This window comes from Dysidea avara, chromosome 2 (genome assembly GCF_963678975.1).
Source record: "Dysidea avara chromosome 2, odDysAvar1.4, whole genome shotgun sequence".
Classification (NCBI taxonomy): Eukaryota; Metazoa; Porifera; class Demospongiae; order Dictyoceratida; family Dysideidae; genus Dysidea; species Dysidea avara.
In genome coordinates, this window is record NC_089273.1 from 40,471,417 (window position 1) to 40,491,895 (window position 20,479).

The 20,479-nt window shown below is 38.9% G+C and overlaps 2 protein-coding genes across 2 annotated transcripts in view; one reads left to right on the forward strand and one right to left on the reverse strand.

Moving 5' to 3' along the window:
• The first annotated feature begins 13,164 nt into the window (after positions 1-13,164).
• On the forward strand, positions 13,165-17,991 carry LOC136248098 (uncharacterized). Its single transcript, XM_066039912.1, has one exon. It carries the CDS (start codon positions 13,165-13,167, stop codon positions 17,989-17,991), a length of 4,827 nt encoding a protein of 1,608 aa, XP_065895984.1.
• A 792-nt stretch (positions 17,992-18,783) lies between these two features.
• Positions 18,784-20,479, reverse strand: part of LOC136247317 (histidine--tRNA ligase, cytoplasmic-like) — a 35,157-nt gene continuing 33,461 nt past the window's right edge. The window contains exons 12-16 of the mRNA XM_066038938.1: positions 19,527-19,609; positions 19,403-19,468; positions 19,240-19,344; positions 19,049-19,195; positions 18,784-19,003 (exon numbers count right to left, since the gene is read on the reverse strand). Of these exons, the coding sequence (XP_065895010.1) occupies positions 18,944-19,003; positions 19,049-19,195; positions 19,240-19,344; positions 19,403-19,468; positions 19,527-19,609 (461 nt within the window). The 3' untranslated portion in view covers positions 18,784-18,943. The remainder of the gene's footprint in view (positions 19,004-19,048; positions 19,196-19,239; positions 19,345-19,402; positions 19,469-19,526; positions 19,610-20,479) is intronic.

Genomic DNA, 20,479 nt, shown 5'->3' on the forward strand with positions numbered 1-20,479 from the left:
AAACTTTATAGTGCAAATCTACTTGGTAATGGTTGTAAGCCATTCTCAATACCTTAAAAATTTTAAAATATTATTAAAACTGTGCCCTGCTCATTTTAGCAGGCCACTAAACATAATAAAAATGCATATCTATATGGGTGCTTTTCTAAAATTCGATCACATACTCTAATGCAGGCACAATGGGAACACTGAAGAGTCCTCTCCTGAAATTGCACTTCTGGCAGCGTTGAAACCGGTTCGGCTCATCCGTGTCAACCCGGTCACATTTTCTCCGGGTCATCCCGGTCCGACCCGGTTTACAAACTATCTGGGTCTAGCTCGGATATGATCACGTGAGATACGTTTGACGACGTGGAAACTTATAAACGCTATAGCGTAGCTCCTTCGTGAGCCACGCCCACTTATCGTGTTACAAACATACGCTCAGCCACGCCCATTTATTAGTAAATGCAGTGTGTAGCACGAAACTGAGGGTATCTATGGTGAGGGGTAGCTATTGTGAGTAGATGACGCCTTTTTTTTTTTTTTTTTTTTTGGTCTTCAACCTACAGCTAGTTTGAAGTTGCAATTTCAAAGTCTGGATTTACTCAACACAAATCTCATTCATTGTTTAGCTGTTATTCCAGATGATTGTTTAACTCCCGTTCCCTCCTTTTTACGCAGTGGCTATTTTAATCAACTAAATACTAGAGTGGACAGTTTCAAATTTTCCTTCTTTCCTTCAGTGATTAAACTATGGAATAATCTACCCCAGAACATTGCTAACGCTCCCACATACACTGAGTTTTGTAACAATTTGGACACTTATAATTACACCTGTGCATTATAATCATACATGATTCCTGCACAGTACACAATACAATACAATACAAATCGAACGCTCAAAACATAGTCTCGCTCGCTCAAGACTAGCCGAAACATAGCCCTTATAGCACGCCTCGGCTTTAATTAATCCTAGTCACATCCGGGTCAAATCCGGGTCTGACCCAGATTGCTATCCAGGTCAGTGGGTCATCCGGATCAGCAGAAGTGACCCGGTTTCAACGCTGACTCCTGGAACTGGTTTTCACCAAGATGTGTTGAATCTCCCCCTTTCATCTCTTCTAAAGCAGTCAGCTAAGCTGTCATGCGTTCTGGCTGTTGTGCAGTCAGTTGACCCACTGATTGTACAGCTGTGACATTCTGTACTAGCCAACAGTCCAGATGCTGTTTACAATATGACCTTCAGCTTTCTGGCTTATCTGTTAATCTCATTTCCATCGCGATTGATTGTTTAAGTCATTTTATGCCAGACACAAATGCCCAAGTGGCCAATGCTTGCAAGGTGACAAAGAAGACAGTAAGATCCCTGTTTGAGCAGGCTGCTCGCACTGCTATCTGCTGCTCATAGATTTTTAATTCTAGAGCCTCCCCTGACTGGGATCTATCAGTTAATTTGCCTAAACTTAACTTTTCTGCGTGCAATTATTATTATTATTATATTGTAATTTAATAGTGTAAGTCTTGCCAGGGCTCCTGTACTGTCTACCCAGCTGTGCATGAGTTTAGACCCCTGTACTTATGTTGTATATTGTCTTGACAAAATAAGATGTCCCTCTCCTCCTAAGGCCACTCCAATTGGTAGTCTGGTTTCTGGTCCACCACCTGCATCCAATTTACATAATTTGCCAGGTTTCATCATTAATCATGGTGCACATGCATGATGACATCACATAATACATCGTGTCAGAAATTTGGTTCATTTGTAGTACTGCTTGACCCACTAAAAACATTTCAAAATCTTTACATTCAAAAGTCTGGTATAAGGCCAATCAAAATTTCCACCATACATTTCCTAAGAGGAAGCCAAAAATCTGCAGTGTCCATTATAGCTCTTTCCAGAACTTGTAATGGGACTGAACTGTATGTGTCTGTTGTTGACACATTGGTTGTTACCATTAATGGCTGAAATGTTTACTCTCTTAAGAAAAATCCACTTTTAATTTTAGCTGTTTTTCAGGCAACTTGTACATGCCATAGTTAAACAAATTATAATGAAGTTTATCAACTGTTTAAATCTCTCTAGTGTTGTTCCTGCTGCATCAGAGGGTAAGTTGTTCCATAACTTTATTGCAGATGAGAAGGAGTGTAGATGACAGAATATTCTTGATAAGGATCTCTCTTGCAGTGGAATTGATGGCCAATATAGGCCTTCGTCAAATATACCATCATAATAAAAGTAAAGTAGGCCAGAGTGCTATGCCAGCAGAGTGGTAGCATACTATATAGCTGGATATTTCAAATTATGGAGCTCTGTTGATTCTATGAAAATAGATCGATACTCTTTAATACAGCAGTCAGTGGAAACTGCAATAGAGCACTCAAATGCTTGTACATAGCTCCTTAGATCGATATTCTCTAACAGAACAGTCACTTTGTAGTAAAATACTCTAATAGGGTATTCACTGATCAAAATGTTACAAGATAATTGTTTGCTAACCTAGGAGAATAATGGAACACTGAAGAACATATGTGACCGGACGGTCTTAGACACACATCCAAGTTACCAACTTCGATGACTCATAACTTCATATTGACAAAGGCTATTGACTTGCAATGTAGTCAGTAGTGAGTGCAATGTAGTCAGTAGTGAGTATTAACATAGCTTAGTGTATGGAGAAAATTTCAGGTTAATGTGTTTCTTTATCACTAAATTATGGTCTTCCAACTTCAGAGTCGGATGTGTGTGGAACACCCCTTTTTGCAAATCTGGTCACATATTAAGTGAAAAATTTGGGAAGTTCCTGAAGCATTTTGAACAAAAGTTTGAGCATATTGACTCTGGCCAACTTTGTAATCTAAGCCTTTACTTTATGGAGCTGTGCCATTCTTTGTATAGGAGGCAGCCATTTTTCAACAGCTAGGCATGGTAATCCATTGCATAAGAACAATGCCTCTCTTGCTGTAGGAGTTGCAGCTGGATTTGTGAATGAACAGTTTATAAAAAAAAAAAATTTTTTTTATAGTATTCATAAAAAAATACTTCTGCAAAAATTAAATTATACCTCAATGTGCAGAGTGCCAATGTGTGCATTACTGTGTATGTGCACAATATCTGTGTATACCTCATAAGTTTTTTCTGAACATAAGATTTTTATTTTATTATAAGGTTTTTTCACAGACTTCTTTAGGAAATGGGTGTGATGGAGAGTCGGTCGTATACATCTTGACGTAAAAAGGCACTTAATCCCATGGGGTACCCATGGGAAGATTTAACGTGAGCACTCTCATGGGACACTCATGGGAAGGAATAACGTCACTATACCCTTGGGTCATTCATGGGAATTATTTTACGTAGTTTACACTCACGTAAAATGCTGGTAGAAGGTAGGAGATCCACTTGAAAGCCTTACTCTTGGGAAAATTTTACGTAACTTTGTAAATCACGTGATACAAATGTCACGTGATGCAATCTAATCACGTGAGCATTGTTAATCGAGATTCCTATCGACTTTTAAAACTTATCACTTGAGCATTGTTGTACGAGATTTCTTGTTAAACAATAGTGCTGAGATGTGTTCTCTGTGGAGATCAAGATCTACAAGGATTTTTCTACTGTTCTGCTTTGGAAATCCTCTTTGCTTCGCACAACCCCGTAGCTCTGTGAATGCTCCGTAGCTCTGTGGATGCTGATCCATTGGCTGCTGGTGTCATTATCGGAATAATCCTTCTAGTTACTGTAGTATACTTACATACAATTCCCTAATAGTCGTGCGAGGGTAAGCTAGCTACTATTGTATTATTTCAACGCAACTACAGCTAGCTATTTTTAGATTGTACACTACTGTACTTTCTGCCTGATACAGTAGAAGCATAGAGAATGCTATAGATACAATAGGGGTAATAGGTGAGCGTAAGATTTCTCAGTGTATCAGAGGATCAAATGCAGTTTGGATACAGGAGTATGACAAACTTGCACCATCACATGGAAATTTTAATCTGAAACATGGTGGCAACTATTCATAAAAATTTGCTGTTCCTATATATGACTTTATACAAAGAGAAATGAAGTTACTGATAAAAAATGGCCATTATGTAATTCTGGGTTTATACCAAATCACAACTAAAGGTCATGAATTCATTGCTACAGTAGACAACAAGATTACAATACCTTTTAGTATAGGGTTAGTGAAACAGTGCCAACCAGAAACAAAAAAAAATATTGTACTACTTTCAACCTGCTCAGGTAATTAACTCTATAAAAGTAAGAATTGATAAAGGAACACCAACACTAATGATAGCTACAGTAGGTAAATAATGAGTGAGAAAGAAAATTAGAAAACGTTGACAAATGCAAAGTTAACATCAGTATCCTGATGTGTATGAAACTGCCCAGCTTCAGTGTGTTATCAAATAAATGATTACAAAATGTTATAACAATTAGTGGAATGTGATCCACATTTTATTTGGAATGATATCCATTTGTCTAAAGGAAAGTTAAACAAAAGTAGGCTGTTGGAAATGGATGTAGGTGGTAAAAAAGAAAACATTTATATCAATCTGCACCCTGTGGTGGAGTGAAGTATGCAGTGAGCCTTCATGCACCTATGTTGCTGCAGTGTGAGAAAAAAAGATAATGCAAATTGCATCCATCTGCACCATTAAACCACGTAAATGACTGTCCAGTACAGTTTGCATATTTGTTTTCAGAAAACTCAAATGACGACCGTCATTGGATATTAGCACTCTTCAGAAATCAAAAAGAACTGAAGATTAATTTACATAGTCATGCAATTCATGGGCCAACTAAAACTGCCAAGTGCGTACAGGAAAATATTTCTAGAGCTGGATCACTTAATTCAACACTAGCACCTATTGATAGAAGTCAAGGAAAGGGATTAGAATTTGTGCCAGGTGTAGTAGATAAGGCTAGTACACATTTTGGCCAAATAAGGAGTGAAATAAAAAAGGCCAAACTGAAGTCATCTGCAGAGAAAACATTTGGATTTTTACAGATGGAACAGAATCTAGATGAAATTGATACAGAAGAGATTAAATGGCTAGGTGACGCTACTCAAAGATATGTGGTTAAAAAATTATCAAGACCATATCTAGTTTCTGCCACTGCTTGAAGTATCTTAGTTTACTACAGTGGTATATTCCCAGTATATGGAACAGTTAATTGTTTGTTATTATAGTAGTTTTTCAGTAAACCCGCATTCACTGATGTTTTACTGAGAGTTTAAACTTAGTAAAATAATTATGTTCCATATACTTAAGTTTACTGACACTTTACTATCAGTATAACTACAGTAAGGCATCTTAACAAATTAGTAAACTAAGAACCTTCAAGCAGTGTGCTGGACTGGAGGATGGAATAAAATACATATTGACATGCAATGAATCCATACATGAGTGAATTGCTATCAATGTCTGAGTTTATACAAACAGATATAACATACAATGTAAGTACAGAATTTACATACTTTGTCTAATACTGTAGCATTTGACTATCACTTGATGGAATGGGAAGTGGTGTCTAGGGTACATCTTTCCCATCAAAATAGTGATGAGCATGCACTTTCTTTCACCAAAATGTTTAAAAAATGCAAAGCGGATCATCCCAATTTCCAGCCAACTGAAACTCTTTTGAGAATAGTGACAGATTGGTCAGATACTGAAATAAATGGATTAAAAAGAAATATTGGAGAAGATTCAGCCATGCAATTACTGATAGGTTGCAAGGTGCATTGGATTAGATCCTGGCACTGTGTATGTGGCAGAGTATGCAACAGGTTAAAGAAAAGCAAATATTCGACAAAACTGCTACAGCTAGTACGCACTGCGATGGCCCTGGTGCACTGAAATGCTTTAAAGTATTGTGCTCACAATCATCTACAAAAACTCTACTTAATGTTATAAAAGTTTTGTCATTGGAAGAAGTGGAATTTCTGAACAAAAACTGCAATTGAATTGCTGCTAAGAAAAGGGTTGAAAGGTGGATCAGGCCCTAACACTTAAAAATGCTACATAAAGATCATGCTGACATGGATATTGATACTTTGAAGAGATGTCCACCATCAACCAATGCTGTTGAACAGAAGAATAGAGATTGCAAAACTGCTACTCCACAATCATTACTTCCTGCTTTAGTTAATCTATACAAAATGGACAAAGTTCTTTGTGCTAAATATGTTATTGCAAAGTAAGGACATTCGGTGTCCTACAATGACCAAAGTGAAGTTTAAAAAAGCAAGTAACCGCAGCCAAATGAAAACAGCAAAGAAAACGCCAACATCAGCAAGAAACAGAATGCACTGGTCCACCAGATAAACATGCAAGATGACTTTAAGAAAAGGTCTCTGTAATAGCTTCAGAAGTGGGCCAATTTATACTTTTACGGGGATTTCATTCTTATTATAGACTTTACGTAGTGGCTGCTTTTGTTTTTGAGTGTGTCTCAGTCCTTGGCCTGATGACTTGATGTGTCTTAAGCTTGATATGCTGTTTTGCTTGATATATTATACTTGCATTGAGTTGCATATTATTATTGTTATTTACCTTATGTACAGATCTAAATCTTTGGTTTTCAGTAGACCACAGAGTAGCTTGTTAATGTATATATATATATCATGAAGTATGTTTATGCATGTATGTTTCATGCATGGGCTTATTGTGCTCAATAAACATACATGTAGTTTGACATGGTACAGTATTATTTACATAATTACATAATTGTATTGGAATATAGCTTGAGTAGTGAGATCAAGAGGTTAATGCTGCACAGGAAAAGCTTAGGTCTCTACCATGAATACTCTACAGTATCTTTTGTATAGTATCACTGAATGGTACTTTAACTGGTATATAGTATTTTTTTATATATGATGTCTTCAATGTGAAACGGTAAAGGTAAGCATGTTAAATAGCGTAAAGGGAGAAAAGATTGAGCTTTGTTCTTCAAAGTGTTAAATGTTGGGTTTATACATGATGTCTTTCAAAAGAATGTTGTATTTTGTGGAAAATAAACCTCAGTGATCCTCCCATGCAAAATACTTTCTAATGGTTAGCTACTATTATTCAAACTTACAATATTGGAAGTTTTGAGGTTTTCTGGCCAAAAACATCACCCCAAAACCAGCCTCACAATACCTTGATGGTGCCTTGGCAGTATTGGTTACGTATAGTCAAGCCCAAAAGCCTTCAGTGCAACCTGAAACAATTTCAAATAGTGTAAGCTACCAATTATCGGCACCATGTCATCCATCAATTGTAATTCTTTTTGGAATGATGTGTTATATGAAATTCCAGTTTGCACTATTCAATAGAGCAGTCTTTAGTTTCTTAGCACACATAAATTTTAATATGTATAATCATAGATAATAGAGTAAAGGGATAGGAAACGCAATAACGTGACGTCACAAAATACGTACATTTCTATTGGAATTCCGTGTAGTACGTCACGAACATACTCGTTACGCTTGCTGCGCTTGTATCAAAGAGAAACAAATTGTTGTAACGACAGAATTTTGTAACCAACGACTGTGAAACTTCGCTACAGTGAACTCAAGTAAGTAATCGAGGGAATTAGGATGGTACCAACCCTCAAGGAAGTTATACGCAAAAGTAAAGGAGATTGAAAGTGAAAAAAACGGCCCAAAAATTACTTTAAACCACTTTACTTTCTTCGTAAATATATTCTATCCTTTTAACTGTGATAAACCTATTCCTTACCATTTAACAGAGGGAACCAGAGGAAATATCGGAGCAAAACAGGAACTGTTGCTTGAAGAAACGACTAAGTATCTTCCATTTTTAACCAAAAGTTTTAACCACCTTGCAGTACAACGCAACGGTAAAAGACTGTGTTGGTGACACGCCTAGCTTACCACAAGATTCGAAAGTGGAACCGGCTATAAAAGAAGCGGTATGGACGAGGCATGAAGGTACGATGAGCGAAAGTGTGACAGCGTGTAACAATCACGGTTAATGCGATACGCTTTGTTACAAAATCTACGGTCTGAATTCTCTCGCCAAAATCTCTCACATAGGCCTAAATACTTACTGTAGTCTGTTGGATTACTATTTACGCTGCTTAGAACACTAATTCTCACAAAACTGTCTTGTCCTTTCAAGTCACGCGTAACGGAAATCAAACCGGAAATCGCTTGCGTTTCCTATCCCTTTACTCTATTATCTATGGTATAATGTTGGTGATCATCATGTAGTGAGTGAAGTTGCAAAGTGTATCATGCGACAATTATTGGCATGAGGTACATATTATTGGCACTCTGTACTTCATTCAGCGATTGACCAATTATTGGCAGATTTTGCAAATTCATCAGTATCTCTCTGGTGCCTTGTTGGTTCATTGTGAAAGTTTTGTGGGATATACAGTCTTTAGATAACTCCATTTCACACAAGTTTTATGAAGATGAAGATAGCCATTCAAGAGATATTCAGTTCAGACACAAAAGCATACTGGTTTCCAACACAAAATTATTTTACGTAACTTCATATATTCCATAGTTTGTATAATTTACAAGTGCCTATAATTGGTACTTGCCAATAATTGGTGACTTGCGTACGCTAGGTTGCTATGAATTTTTTATTTAGTAGAATTGATTAACTGACTGATACCTTCAATCAAGTAACTTGATAACAGTTAGGGTTACAAGCTTGCACTGTTAAACATCGTTTCAGCCAGATTGGTACCTTTTGGCATACCACAGTACCTACAATGTATGCACACATCATGGATTGTGTCCCATTTCTTTTCACTAACAGTGCAAAATGTCAGTTTGTAGCACATACGATTTCTTCTACGTATGCTGATTATCATGTTTATCTTGAACAAAATAGTTTATATTTTCCATAATGGCCAGATAGTTTACTGCAAAGGCGTTTCTCATATCTGTAAGGCTGTGTAGGGCATATCTGTTTGTAAATTTTATAAAATAATTATGTTTTTGTGTAACTTAAACAGTTATGTGTATTGTATGTGGCTAGTTACGCACATGTAAGTTTCATACAAAACATAGCAGTGCATTGTGGCAGGTGGTTTATCCGTGGACTGACGTGCTGTCATTTTAAATTTGCAGCAGTAGACATGCTAGAGAAAGGGCTTCAGCCCAGATCCAGTCACATAATTATGGCATAATTTTCAGTATTGTATATAATGCATGTGTATTATTTACATGTATATAATTTGTATATAGCTCACAGAATGATATCGGTGCCATCTACAGCCCACCTGACTCGAGTTTGATGGGGAAAACCATTAAAATAGAGTTTTCTATAAAAGGAGGAGTGGAAAAGTGGCACAAAGGGACAATACCAGTGGCGGATCTAGGATTTTTAAAAGGGGATTTCTGAAAGTTGGCATAGCTGAATACGACATCTGATGACATTTCTCTGAAAGTTTTAGAGATTTTAGAAGCTCTGAGATTTTTTTGAGATCGGATTTTAGACTATTTTTAGTTACCAACTGCAATAAATCCAATGCTTTAAACTGTAAATACTATAGCTAACTATATAGGGAAAATATGGTGACTACAAACTATAGCCTTGGTTGCTCTATTAGAGTCATTACATGACTGCTCTATTAGGTATCTCAATCGTTTTTGTTGCAGTAGGAGATGAAAAGTGAAGTGTTGCTGAGGTATAAATGGTGTTAGATAAGTGCAACTGCATGCATGCTACTATGTACAGTGGTATGTAGTTGTTTGCTATGACAAATTGTCAGTACAACAATGTTTATGTATTTAGACTGCAACTAAGCTAAATCCGCCACTGAGTACCTTCATTTGATTGTAGAAGTGGAAAGTATGGCGTATACTTTCCTTTTGACAAACAGACTGTTATATTATACCTAATGATCCTGACATAGACATCATTAATATAAAGCTGCATGCATGCAATGTTTTTATATTCAAAATAATTTCAATATAGTGCACATGTGATCATGTTGCATCACATGACCTTTGTATCACGAGGTTTGCAACATGAGGACTTCCAAAACAGGGTAGTAAAATCCTTTTATAACACAGCACACATCACAATACTATTGTTTAACAAGGAATCTCATTTAACAATGCTCACGTGATTAGTTAGCATCACGTGACCTTTGTATGGAGTGATTTACATTTAACATTGCTCACGTGATTACTCTGCATCACGTTGCGTTTGTATCACATGATTTACAAAATTACGTAAAATCTTCCCAAGAGTAAGGCTCATAAGTGGCTTTCCTAGCTTCTACCAGTATTTTACGCGAGTATAAAATACGTATAATCTTCCCATGAGTGACCCAAGGGTATAGTGATGTTATTCCTTCCCATGAGTGACCCATGGGACTGCTTACGTTAAATCTTCCCATGGGAGTCCCATGGGATTAAGTGCATTTTTACGTCAAGATGGGTACGACCTAGCAAGCACGCGTATGAAATTTACACAAAAGATGCATCAATCTATTACCTTTCAGGCCACTTCCAGTACTTGTACAGGCCTGCCAACCTGGAAAGTAAAAAAATCTTGAGATTTCTGTACCTTTATTGTAGTATTGCAGTGTGTAGTAAAAAACTGGTAGATGCTATGCTGAGACCAAAAAAAGAAAAAAAAAGGTCTCGACTTTTTAAACTTGAAATCCGTGACATTCGCGCTACAAACCGTGAGATTCTATCCAACGAAGGTTAGTGAAACCGTCAGAGTTAGCAGGCCTCAAAAACCGTGAGATTCGATCTGCTGCCCTTGAGCAGGGTAGTGAAACCGTGAGACTCACGGTAAACCCGTGAGAGTTGGCAGGCCTGTTGTAGGGTTTCCCACCAAATAAGATAGAAAATCTGAGCAGTTGGACAAGCGAAGTAGTATCACGAGTGCTCACAGAGGGGTGGAGGATAGGGGTGGAGAGGCGGTGGGGTGGCGGGACGGGAAAAGGTTCTCAAAATGGAGGCAGACCACGATTGGAGTCCAGAGACGAGATTAAAATGCTGTGCTGGCTCCTTAGTGGCTGATATGTAGCGGCAAAATCCACAGAAAAATGTCTGGCCAACATTATTTAGGCTGTCCACCAGTAAACCAAAAAAGTAGGATAATTAATGTTTATCTATTAAAGTGCTAGCTGACTTATTGCACCCAAACGTGTCTTTAACCGAATTAAGTAAGATCGTCATGCAGTTCGAAGAAATCAAATTGGACTAGTTGCCAAGCCAGATCCTTCACAGGCCTAAAACTGCCACTCGAGCTCTACACACCACCAAGAAAAGACGTCTGTTGAAACCAGCCTCGAGTAGTTTGAGTCATACTGAGTGTCAAAACTACTAGTACAATAGTGTAGCTGTCGAGGTAGCTATCTACTGGTGGTGTTAGTTTGATTTTGCCTGATGTGCTATGTGGATCGGTTTTGTAAAATCTGGTCACAAATTCTTCTCAACTGCAGAGAATTTCTAGTCCAATTTTATTTCTTCGAAATGCATATATAGACGATCTTACTTAATGCGGTTAAAGGCACATTTGGGTGGAATAAGTCAGCTAGTACTTTAATAGATAAACATTAATTATCCTACTTTTCACTGTTAGTCTGGTACTGCACACAATAAACATGCATTAAATAAAAGTAAATCTTAGCACATATTTAAACAAAGATCAAGTGTGAAAAGCTATAATGGTGATGCCTCACAATTGATTAATGCAGATGGCACTTTTACACTGAAATAATCAACACATTTATCCATTCATGGCTGATTTTCGAAGTATATAATGAAGTTGTGTACTCAGTACTCCTCCAGTGTTCAATTAAAAGCTGGTATAGCATTTTGTCATACTTCAGTGAACTACAATTATGCTGGGTAAGTACTACCAACTATGGAGTTGAAGAAGTTTAGTATCAGCTGTCACAGCTATTTTATATTAGCATGATCATTAGTATATTGTTATTGTAGCACTGTGTATTGAATTGTAATAATGCATGAAAAATTTTTGAAGGCTATTGTTAGAATTGATTTGTATTTATTATAGGTTTAACTTTGTTAGTGTAATTAGGATATAGGTTTTCGGTACGCATGTTTCAATCACGTGATAAAAAATGGCTGCCATGTAAGTGACCTCGTGTTCGTCGTGAGTTTCGGGCTGTTAGTTTTCGAAGATAAATCACAACATCTGGCGCCCAACGTGGGGCACGAGTAGGATTAACTGCTGTACGACTTCAACTAGAAGCAGCCCGGAGGAAGTTGATAGGCGATTCGACTTTTGATGAGACTCCTGCTGAACCGACTTCAGAACACTTTGTGTAGAAGATTCCTTCGTCATTTAAGGCTGCCTTTGCCACAATCAATCTTCTGAACCACCTGCTAAAACGCTGTTGTACCGTGGCGAACTCTAATCTAACGGTACCAGTAAAGGCAAGCCTGACTACATTCAATTAGTGCTGTTTTTTTTGTGTGTGTTTTTCGTTTAGAGATTCGCCTGGTAATACTATGTCTGATGAGAGATCGCGTGCTATACGTGGAGGCCATCGTGGTGTCGTCACAAAGCTTGTTCGTGAAGCTGAGGAAATTACTAATAAAGCGGACCCTTTAGACTCAACGCAACGGATCAGACTTAGTGTGATTAAACAGCAACTGGATGTCAAGTTGAATTTGTTGAGTGACATGGACAAGGAGATTCTCACTCGTTGTGAATTGGATGCTATTGTTAATGAACTTGAAGAATCGGAAGCAGTCACTGCTAATATAATTAGTTGTAAGCAGAAGATTGAAGAGAAGTTAACAGTAGTTACTCCGGTTACTAGCACTCCCGTGTCACCCATGTTGCATGCTTCATTGCCACCCCCCTTCTTCTATTGCCATGGCAAAACCTCGACTGCCTAGATTGCAACTTCCCAGATTTAAGGGTGATGTCAAGAATTGGCCAGCATTCTGGGATTCTTTCAAATCGGCTGTCCATGAGAATACAGAATTATCGAAGGTGGATAAGTTTAATTACTTAAATTCATTGTTAGAAGGCACAGCCTTAAAGTGTATTCAGGGGCTTACATTGACTGATGACCATTATGACACTGCCATTGGTATGCTAAGAGAAAGATTTGGGGACCCCCAACAAATAATATGTTCTCATATGGAAGGGTTAATTAAAATTCCTAATTGCACAAGTGATCGCTCTGGTGCACTTCGTACAGTATATGACAAGATAATGGTCAACATTCGAGGCTTAGAGGCACTAGGAGTTACGTCGGACCAGTATGGAAGCTTCTTGATTCCAGTCATAATGACTAAACTACCAGATGAGATTCGTTTAAGAATTGCCCGTGAAGCCGGTAGAAATGCTTGGAAGATCAACCCCTTACTTGACATTTTGAAACAGGAAGTAGAGGCTAGGGAAGTGAGCGAAGGGTCTACCATTAGTACGATGAAGAACCCTGTTGCCCAGCCACCGCGGCGTGAACCCTCTTCCACGGGTAGTGCATTGATTGCCAATAATTACGGGATGCATTGTGTTTATTGTAATGGTGAACACTACTCAGCTTCTTGTTCTACAGTAACCAGTGTAAGGGATCGTAAAGACATACTTCTGAAGGCTGGTCGTTGTTTTAATTGCTTAAGGGCTAAACATAAGTCAAAGGAATGCAATAACCAGAGGACCTGTAGACACTGTCACCGTCGGCACCACCAATCAATATGTGAACGGGCACCCCCTGCAGTGAACACTGGCAGTGGTGGTACTGATTTACGCTTAACTGACAAGTCAACTGTTGATACAAGTATCGAAGGTGTCACAAGTACGACTAACTCTAACAAGGCCAGTACTGGCAAGGGGGTTGTACTCTTGCAAACTGCACGAGCCATTGCTGTGGGAGAGACCAAGAGAGTCCCAATAAGAATACTTTTAGATGGTGGTAGCCAACTGTCTTATGTCACTAAGTCATTGCAAGAACGTCTAGGGCTGAAGTCAATCCGAAGAGAGAAATTACGCGTTAATACCTTTGGCAGTTCCTCATTTGTGGCGAACCCGTGTGACATTATCAAGGTCCCCATTCAGAGTCCGTATAGTAATGAAACCTTCAACATTACAGCCTACACCTCACCTGTTATCTGCTGTCCACTTCCTCGTTTGGTTGATCCAAGTGCTTTCAGTCACCTTGCAGGGTTGCAATTAGCTGATGCCAGTGATTCTACACAGCAAATTGATATTCTAATTGGATCTGACTATTACTGGTCTGTAGTGACAGGAGAGACAATCGTCGGTAACCATGGTCCGGTAGCAGTGAATAGCAGGTTGGGTTGGCTCCTTTCGGGACCCTCAGGCAATAGTGATACTGTGAACTTCACACATTGTAATGTAATAGTGAACTGTGATGACTTAGTGAAAGTAAGTAAGAATGATGACCTTGTCAACACTTTAAGGAGTTTTTGGGACACCGAATCAATTGGAGTATTAGATGATTCCCAGGATTTGGCTGACGAAGATGGTTTTCTAGTCGGATTGAAGTTTTGCCATAGCCGCTATGAAGTAAACCTGCCTTGGAGGGAATCTGGTCCATCTATTCCTGATCACTTTGACCTTTGCTTGGGTCGATTGCGGCATCTTCATTCTCGATTATTGAAATCACCTGAGCTCCTCGAGAGGTATCACACAATTATCCAAGACCAAATAAGTAAGGGAATAGTTGAGTTAGTCCCTGATGATTCACGAGTAGCTACGGCAACAAGTAACACAGTACATTACCTCCCTCACCATGGGGTAATACGTCAGGACAAGCAGACCACTAAACTAAGAGTGGTATATGATGGTTCAGCAAAGACTAGAATGGATCCTTTATCGCTGAATGATTTCCTTAAGACAGGCCCAAATATGATTCCTCGACTATTTGATGTCCTTGTGAAGTTCCGTTGGCAGACGATAGCAGTAACTGCAGACATTGAGCAAGCCTTTTTAATGGTATCTATTGCACCCCAAGATCGAGATGTTTTACGTTTCTTATGGTTTACGGACCCTCTTGATGCTGCTAGTGATATTATTACATTGCGATTTGCTCGGCTGGTTTTTGGTCTACGTCCTTCCCCAGCTATTTTGGGTTCAGTCATATCGAAACATCTTGATAACTATCAGTCTCAATATCCTCAACTAATTCAGTCTATTAAGAACTCATTTTATGTCGACGATTTTATCTCTGGGGGAGCCACTGTTGAGGAGGTCTTTAATACCTACGTGGTTGCCAAGAATGTTATGGCTGAAGGAGGCTTCAACTTGAGAAAATGGGCTTCAAATTCACCAGAATTGATATCAAGGATTATCAATGCTGAATCTAGTTCATGTACTGATGCTACTCCAGGCCAGTCGAGTGGAGGAGATAAGTCACTTCAGTTTATTGTTGGGAGTGGTGACCCTCAGTCCAAGTTGCTTGGGGTGGGTTGGGACAGCTGTTCAGATGAGCTTCATTTCAATTTCTTAGAATTGACTGACCAAGCAAGCAAATTTCCTCCAAGCAGAAGATCATTGTTGAAGGTCACGGCAAGTATATTTGACCCCTTGGGTATACTTAGCCCCTTTGTGGTCAAGTTAAAAATTTTGTTTCAGACATTGTGTTGTCAATGCACCGATTGGGATCAGCCGTTAGAGGGTGAGTGTTTAAGAGAATGGAACAAATTTTTGTCTGAGTTCCGTATCTTAAATGGAGCTCGAGTACCACGATGCTACTTCCAGAAGGGACGGGTTTTACGTCTCAGTGAGCTGCATGGATTCAGTGACGCCTCTGAGCACGCCTATGCTGCTGTTTTGTATTTAAGAAATGTCTACATGGATGGTACCATCTCTATTAGCCTGGTTGCATCAAAGACACGAGTGACGCCGGTCAAGAAACAGTCGATTCCGCGTCTTGAATTGTTAGGTGCCTTGATACTAACACGACTAGTAAACGCCGTGCTTGGGAAACTCCCAATGCAGCTAACCCCTACTTACTGGGTTGATTCGACTGCAGCTCTATTTTGGATTAAAAATCACAGACCATGGAAGCAGTATGTTTCAAGAAGAGTTGCTGAAATTCGTTCTCATACCTCACCAAGTCAGTGGAAGCATTGTCCAGGAGTTCTTAACCCCGCTGATCTTCCATCTCGTGGATTAGGGGCTCAGAAGTTGTTGGATTCTGCCCTATGGTGGGGAGGCCCACCATATTTGAAGTCCTCAGAGAGTGAGTGGCCTGAACTTATCAACCCTCAACCTAATGATCATACTCTTGCTGAACTGGCCAAGAACCCGGCTCAAGATACAACACATGTGTTGACTACTGTTGCTTGCAATGGCTTGCTAAACCTGAACAATATAATTGACTGCCAGAAATTCAGCAAATGGAGTGTATTACTCAGGGTTACTGCTCGAGTACTGAGATTTATAGAAACATGTAAGGGTACTCCACTCAAGGCTCTCAATGTACAATATAGTAATGATTCTGAGTTGGAGGCAGCAGAGTTGGAGAGGGCTGAAACACTATGGATTCGTTCCATTCAAGGGGAGGCCTTTGAGAATGAGATTAAGTACTTGAAGAGCAACTCTGTTCATGGTAAGCCATTGTATGTTGAACAATTTGGTCTCTATCTAGATAAACAAATTCTGAAGTGCAAGGGGAGACTTGGCAATGCATTATTAGCTGCGACTGAGAGGCACCCTATTTTGTTACCCACCAAGCACCCATTCGTCAAGCTACTTGTGATGGAGGTACATAGTCGAGTGAAGCATGGGGGAGTGAATACTACTCTTGTAGCCACACGCGAGAGGTACTGGATCTTGAAGGGTAGGCAGTTGGTTAAAGGAATCATAAGAAGATGTGTAATGTGTAAAAGGATGGAAGGTCCTCCTTATGGCTTGCAGCCCTCTCCTGATCTTCCAGAGTTCAGAGTATCAGACAGTCCTCCCTTTACTCACACCGGGCTAGACTTTGCAGGCCCTTTGTATGTTCGAGAGTTAAGAAATTCAGACGTTTCTTCCAAAGTCTACATTTGTTTGTTCACGTGCGTATCTACCCGTGCAATTCACTTGGAGCTTACTCGTTCTCTTAATGTCGACACTTTTTTGCTGGCGTTTCGTAGGTTTGTTGGTAGGCGTGGCTTGCCAGCTACTTTAATCTCAGACAACGCAAAGACCTTTAAGTCTTCATCAAGAGAAATCAGTTCGATTTGTCGAGCTGCTGAGGTGTTGCAGTACTTGAGTAACCAGCGTACCACTTGGAAATTTATTGTGGCCAAGTCCCCTTGGTGGGGAGGCTTTTATGAACGGATGGTACAAACAGTGAAGAGACCCCTGAGGAAGATAATAGGAAGGTCAAATTTGCGATATGATGAACTGAACACCATCCTTATTGAAGTGGAGTCTGTGATTAATTGTCGTCCTTTGACCTTCGTATATGATGACAACGAAGGGGTGAGTTATGCCTTGACCCCATCACATTTACTGTATGGGCGACGGATGGCTGTTTCCCCATGTGCAGGACACTATGAAGTTGTTAGTACTAATGCTGCTCTGACAAGAAGGTCAAGGAATCACAAGCACGTACTCAATCAGATAATAAACAGTTGGAGGAAAGACTACCTACTTAGTCTACGTGAAGTACGGACAAGTAAGCTCAGTGGATCAGGCTCTTCTGTTCGAGTTGGAGATGTTGTAATATTAAAGGACGAACATATTAAAAGAGCTTTTTGGAAATTTGCTAAGGTAATTGAGCTTCTAAAGGGATCAGATGGAATTGCTAGAGCAGCTTTAATTAATGTGTCAACAGGAAGTGGACCCCCCAAGATATTGAAGAGGAGCACACGTCATCTAATTCCCATTGAGGTTGCTTGTTCAGAAGAAATTCAATCTGATGTTCCTCCCACAGTTGTAACAGATGGCTCGCTTGTTAATGATTCGGATAAAATGGCTGAAGGTGCAAATGATACTGAAGTCCCTCAACAGGATGACAATTCCAGGCTGCGTAGACAAGCTGCAATCAGGGGGGAACAGACACGAAGAACCTGGACTGGACATTGACAGTGTTTGCTCCCATCTGTGACCAAACAGGGGGAGTGTGTTAGAATTGATTTGTATTTATTATAGGTTTAACTTTGTTAGTGTAATTAGGATATAGGTTTTCGGTACGCATGTTTCAATCACGTGATAAAAAATGGCTGCCATGTAAGTGACCTCGTGTTCGTCGTGAGTTTCGGGCTGTTAGTTTTCGAAGATAAATCACAACAGCTATTAAACCATAAATTTTAACATAAATTATGATCAATTACTGGTAGCTATACATAGCTATAATGGTATATTTCAAAACGTGATGATAATTTTGTTCTTTTATATACATATATATTATTAGGTAAAAGTACACAAGTAGTATACATCACTTGCTCAGGCTTTGTGTACTACATCCCAAGGCTAAGGGTGTTTAAATCAGACAAAAGCATTGCAGCTATGGTATAGCAATTACATAAAATGCATGGGTATGGCCAGACAATGGATGGGAAAGTGTATAATTATAGATACCTATGGAGGTGAAATAATAACAATATTGGTCATTGCTTAGCAATTGATGATTTCAAATGTTAGTAACCATATTTGACTGGTTAATAGCTGCAGCTACTATAAATTTCAGCAAGGAAACCATGCAGTGACTATGCGAGGGTAGCTTCTCCGACATGTTGGAATCAGTCCAATTTACAAAATAAACAACTTCCGACATGTCGAAGAAGGAAACATTACTAAACACATAATTTCCAACAAGTCGGATAATATGGCTACTATCTCGGGGTAGCTATTATATGAGCCATGGCTATTAAATGGTCAAGTATGGTAATTGTATTTGCAAATTATATAACAACTTTAGCCTTTTAAAATCAAACATTTAGTTCCACGCATTTATTCCTAATCAGTAAAATTTCAGTTGCTATTTATAAAGTATACATATATAGCATGTTTATTCTCCCAAAAAGACCAAGAGTCTTTATTTAGGTCTAGGTAGCATTCTAATCTGGGTAACAATTTCTTCATATTTGGCAAACTCCTGCAAAATTTATGCAGTGTAATTTTCTTAATGCAGAACATGTACCTCCTTTCGGCTGGCAACATCTCTTATTTTCACTCCTCCATTGGCCTTCTCTTCATCACCAACTATTACCATGTATGGTATCTTCTCTTTTTCACAATACTGGAATTGGTTCAGAAGTTTAGGGTTATCCTTGTAGAAAATTTCTGTCTGTTATAAAAACCTCACACTAGTACTTCATTATCCTACAATACCGGTATTTTTGCCTCCCAGAGTAATTTGCACACTTTTAATCGATCAGGAAGTAAATGTTTTTGTCCAGAAGCTACTAGAACCTCTGTTTCAACTGTTCGAACATCCTTATCATAATAAAAAACATTGTATAATGTGTAACCCATAATTGAAACTGAAAATTACCTTAGCTCTATTTTCCATTATGGAGAAGATTCGTTCAATGCCAATGCTGAATCCAACACATGGTACCTGTTGTTTGAATCAGTATTTAAGGGACAATAACCTATCTATACCCAATCATACGTACCTTTGATTTTGGACTGAACATGTTAACCAGACTATCATAACGTCCTCCACCAGATACAGATCCAACTCCATCTTCACCTTCACCTTTATGGAAAAACAAACAGCACATTCACAACTATTGTACAAGAAAATAATATTTTGTACTCAGAAAGTGCATCGCTACAAACGCATTGATTATGGCAATGTAAATCTGACTTGTAGAGAGCAGTCATATTTGGAATGGTAACAAAAAGAGATTTAATTAATGCTAAGATAATAATAGTTTTGGGATTAGGCCTGCATCAAATATGCCAGCATAATTAAAGCATGATAGGCTGGAGTGCTTTGCCAGCATAATGCCAGCATATTAGGTGGATATTTCAAACTACGGAGCTCAATTCTATGCAAATAGATCAATACATCCTAGTAGAGCAGTCAGTGGAAACTGCAACTGCAATAGAGCATTGCACATAGCGCTTTAGATAGATACTCTCTAATAGAACAGTCACTTTGTAATGAAATACTCTAATAGAGCATTCACTGATTAAAATATTCCAAGATAATTGTTAGAAAAGTTGCTAACCTAGGAGCACAATGCAAGCATAATGGGAACACTGATAATAGATAAAAAATTTGGGAAATTCCTGAAAGCATTCAGGGGAAAGTTTGAGCATATTGACTCAGGCCTAAAGGAGATAATCATTTGTGACCGGGCCTGCGAAAACAGGGCATGTGGGCACAAACTACACCCCCATCACTCTACAGGTCATATCTCAGTACTGGAAAAAAAAAGCATATTTACATTCTGTAACTTGCATCATGATGCCAATGAAATGCTTACTAAGTGCTGAAAATTGCAATTCCATAGCATAATGGTACAAAATGTTATGAGTGGTGAAATTATGAAAAAGTAGGCAAAAATCATGTGCCCACATGCCCTATTATTGCAGGCCTGGTCACATTTACAGAATGCTG